This window comes from Priapulus caudatus, unplaced genomic scaffold (assembly GCF_000485595.1).
Source record: "Priapulus caudatus unplaced genomic scaffold, Priapulus_caudatus-5.0.1 Scaffold585, whole genome shotgun sequence".
Taxonomy (NCBI): Eukaryota; Metazoa; Priapulida; class Priapulimorpha; order Priapulimorphida; family Priapulidae; genus Priapulus; species Priapulus caudatus.
In genome coordinates this window covers 10,123-14,647 of record NW_014577646.1, presented here as the reverse complement: position 1 = coordinate 14,647, position 4,525 = coordinate 10,123, and the positions used below count along the sequence as shown (strand labels likewise).

Below are 4,525 nucleotides of genomic sequence, written 5' to 3'. Positions count from 1 at the left end.
CTCGCGATGCCGTCGCCAGGTGGCGCCGCGCCGCCGCCGCCGCCGCCGGAGCCGCCGGAGCAGCAGCACCAGCGTTTCAACTTCTACCCGTACCGCACAGTGCAGGCGCCGGTGTTCCCGACGAAACCTCGGTCATCACCGCCACCGCCGCCGCGCGATCTCCGCTGCAGCAGCCTGTCGCCGACGAGCGGGCCGCTGACGCCGACGATGACGCTATCGCCAACGTCGTCGTCGTCGTCGTCGTCGCCGCCGTACAGCCCCCACAAGGAGGCGCCGCCGCTGACCTCACTGCAGCCGATGCCGTACGGCGGCGCCATCTACGCGCCGTCGATCCCGCACCTCTACAACCAATCGCTGCCGTTCGGCTCGCGCCTCGCCAGCGCCCTCACCGGACCCGCCTACCATCCGCCGCCAGGGGGCGCCGCGACGCCCTACCCAGCCGACGACGACGACGAGGAGGGCGGCTCGCGCGGCTACCGCTCGCTGCCGTACCCGCTCAAGAAGAAGGGCGGCAAGATGCACTACGAGTGCAACGTCTGCATGAAGGAGTTCGGCCAGCTGTCCAACCTCAAAGTGCACCTGCGCACGCACTCGGGTGAGCGTCCCTTCAAGTGCTCCGTCTGCGCGAAAGGCTTCACGCAACTGGCGCACCTGCAGAAGCACCACCTCGTCCACACCGGTGAGAAACCGCACGAGTGCGCCGTGTGCCGCAAGCGGTTCAGTTCGACGTCGAACCTGAAGACTCACACGCGCCTGCACAGCGGCCAGAAGCCGTTCGCGTGCGGGCTGTGTCCGCAGCGCTTCACGCAGTTCGTCCATCTGAAGCTGCACCGACGTCTACACACCAACGAGCGTCCGTACGCATGCGCGGCGTGCGGCAAGCGCTACACGTCCGCCAGCGGACTGAAGACGCACTGGAAAACGACCGGATGTCCGCCGAACGTCGACGCCGCCGGCAACGCCGTCGACTACGACGCCGCGTCGGACGACGTCGGCCTGTACAGCGACGGAAGCAGTCCCGGATATCCGTCGCCGCCGCGCTCCGACGACGGCAAGTCGCTGTCGCCACTCTCGGACTATAGCAGCGGCAAGGAGAACGGCGGAGAGACGGACGGAGAGATGGAGAAGGAAGGCGGCGAGAGGGAGGAGGAGGAGGCGGAGCGGGAGGCGTACGCCGCCACGGGGAATGAAAGGACGAGAGAAGAAGCTCGCTATCATCAGCAGCAGCAGCAGCAGCAGGAGGAGGAGGAGCTCCGGCAGCAGCAGCAGCAGCGACAGCAACAGCAGCAGCGACAGCAACAGCAACAGCAACAGCAGCGGCAGGCTGCAGCCTATGAGAAGATGTATCCGCTGTCAATGAGTCAACTGCAGCCCGTATAATGGGCAGTCTCCCTCGATCAGTACGTCCTAGTGTCTCCAGTACTGACACTGCCGTACACACAAACACTAGCAGGCTGTGAGAAGTCACAGGACTGCCCACTGTGCTGAGAGATATAGAGAGAGAGACAGACAGACAGACAGACAGCCGTGGTGTCTACTGACTGCTGCCGCGTCTACACGGATAGGACATGCGACGCTGCGAGATATACAGAGGACACTGCGCATCTAGGCATACCGCGGGGCAACGTATGCCTAACATACTTGACCTCTAGTGACCCCGGTCGACACGTGCGACCTCTAGCGGGCTGCGGTCGAGCTGCGCGACCCCTGGGTGGTCGCGGTCGCCGCGCGTAGCGACAGTGCTGTTGCGTTTTATCAATGAGTCGCGAAGAGACGACGATGATGATGACGATGATGATGATGATTTTTGTATTAGCCTTTGGCCCTGTCTACCTGACACGCAGCTGTTCGGCGGTGTTGGCGTGCGAGAGAGTAGAGAGAATCAGAGAGAGAGCGAGGGAGAAGAGAGAGAAGAGAGAGAGAAGAGAAGAGAGGAGAGAGAGTGATAAGAAAGAGAAGAGAGAGTAAGAGAGAGATAGATAGAGAGAGAGAGAGAGAGAGAGAGAGAGAGAGAGAGGAGAGGAAGAGAGAGCGAGAGCGAGAGCGAGAGCGGAGAGCGAGAAGAGAGAGCGAGACAGAGAGAGAGAGAGAGAGAGAGAGAGAGAGAGAGGACAGTAGAGAGAGTGAAGAGCGAGAGAGCGAGAGAGAGACGAGAGAGGAGAGAGAGGGAGAAGGCCGCAGAGAAGGGAGAGAGAGAGAGAGAGAGAGAGAGAGAGAAAGAGGGAGAGAGAGAGCGATTCCTATAGTAGGGTTGAGAGTAACCTCACAGTATCCTACCTAGCAGATTCACTTCACTCACTATGGCCGCACCATAGATCGTATGGAAGTACTATGAGTGAGCTGACTGAATCTACGCGGTGCTGTGACGTACATGTATTGCCCCGCCCACGTGCATGAAAAAAAGGGGGTCCGCTCTAGCAACGAAATGATTCGTATTTCTCCCGAACGAGGGCGCCCCGTGCGTTAATAGAGGAATCGGCGCGAACCGGCTGGGCAGAATGCGCTCTTGTTTGAACCTAGTCGCTCGCTCCTGGCCGTTGCCATGGCGACGTTAGTCCTCCATATTGTGATATTCATCACTGACACTTCCATCCATCCATCCATCCATTCTCATCACTACTAATGGAGCCAGGAGTCGAAATCACACATTCATGTAGAAGTCGCAAAGTACATGCATCACGTCGTAATCACGTTGTTTGATTGTTTGTTTGTTTGTTTTTTAGTGACGTTAGTAGCACACGTTTATATAAACCGTATCAAACTTTCGCACCTGTGTCTCGCGACCTTAGCCGTAAGATCAGGGACCATTTTTATCTTCAATCGTCGCGCCGTCTGGCGGACGGTCCGCGCGGTCGCCATGACGACGCGACGCCACCGCCAGATGTCGCGCGCGACGGTTTCGCGCGCCTTCGTGACGTCACGTCAGCGTGCGTGTTTAGCGTGCAGAGTCAACTATCGGAGGAACTAGATAATGTAGTCGGTAGTGTCGATTATGTATGAACAGCGTAAGAAGCTGGATGCGGTTGGGTTTTGTTTTGTTTTGTATAACGAGTAGAAGTTAGACTGAGTTCGTAGAAACAGCAGCAAAGAGAAAAGCCAAGCGCGGCGTAGCGGGGAACGTAGAGAAGAAAGGATCCGGGGTTCATTCTCGATGCATGACGTCATCACATTCATTCGACAACATCTTGTACATTGATCGCTCACTCACTACTTGTAAATACGTTTTTGGGGTTTTTTCATCGATTCATCTAAATTCGTTCATAGTTTCACGATCGCGCCATTGCTATATATTGTTACACTCACACACTCGCGTATAAATGTATACATATACATATACACATATACCTATATATATATACCATGGTCTTCTCGTTAGAGTGGTAAAACTGCGTGTATCAGCCGCACTTGTGTTACGTGTGTTGCTGCTATGTGGTTCGGTCTTAGAGCGTAGGCAGGTGACGACACCAGGTGGCGCAGGCGGCGAGTCGAAGCCGATGCGCCGTTCGGTATAGTTCGGTAAAGTTCGGTACATTAGTTCGAAAGTTTGAGTTCGTTTTTTTTGTTCGTGTTCCACATTCATTTACTCGCTGTTTTTGCTTTTTTCGCATAATTATAATCTCTCGCGAGCATCGTTGCATTGTATTCATTCTCGTTCGAACGTCGGTTGATGTTAGTTATCCACGCCTTCATCATCATTATATATAAATATAATGCATATATACATAGAACATACTTTCGCGTGTCTATTTCGGACGCATGTACAAAATATGCTAAATCAACAAACCGTAGATATGTGTTTATTTTGTAAACGTTTCCTGTTCGACAATGATTAGATTTTTTGAGAGAAACCCCCAAACATCGTGAATTGTGAAGTAATTTATTGATTTTAAAATAAAATATGTTGTTGACCATAATTTCTAGTGTTCGTTGAATCATATGTTGGCGTTGAAACGTGCATATCATGGTGATGTAAGGATTTACTATTCTCATATATACGTGATATATATATATATTATATATAGTATATATAGACATATATATTATATTCACGTATATATCCACATCTGTTATCTTAACTGTACCATACACTTTCTCTGACGTACATGTATGCACGCGCACATAAATCTACATGTGTGTTCGTGTGTGATTTTACTCGTTTGTGATACTACACACACACACACACACACACACACACACACACACACACACACACACACACACACACACACACACACACACACATACACACACATACACGCACACACGCGCGCCAAGCAACGAGAAAATCGTATTGCAAAGATTAAGCATTTAAAAGGAAGAAGAGTTATCCTTGCATAGATTTATATAATAACATTCAATCAGTAGACATCATTTAAGAAATACGAGGAAGACCTTGCATGTAAGGTCCCCGCTGCGTATACCAGCCAGTACACTATTTGGTTACGTTAGTGTGTTAGCGCTTGCGCAATATATCGCCAGAGAAGTTATATTTTGTGATGAATACACATTTAAAATGGTTAGGGGG

At 52.2% G+C, this 4,525-nt stretch overlaps 1 protein-coding gene across 1 annotated transcript in view; it reads left to right on the top strand.

Moving 5' to 3' along the window:
- The window catches only part of LOC106811871 (PR domain zinc finger protein 1-like), a 5,620-nt gene extending 3,683 nt beyond the window's left edge, over window positions 1–1,937 (top strand). Inside the window, exon 3 of the mRNA XM_014815593.1 lies at window positions 40–1,937. Within this exon, the coding sequence (XP_014671079.1) occupies window positions 40–1,380 (1,341 nt within the window). The 3' untranslated portion in view covers window positions 1,381–1,937. The remainder of the gene's footprint in view (window positions 1–39) is intronic.
- The last annotated feature ends 2,588 nt before the right edge of the window (window positions 1,938–4,525 follow it).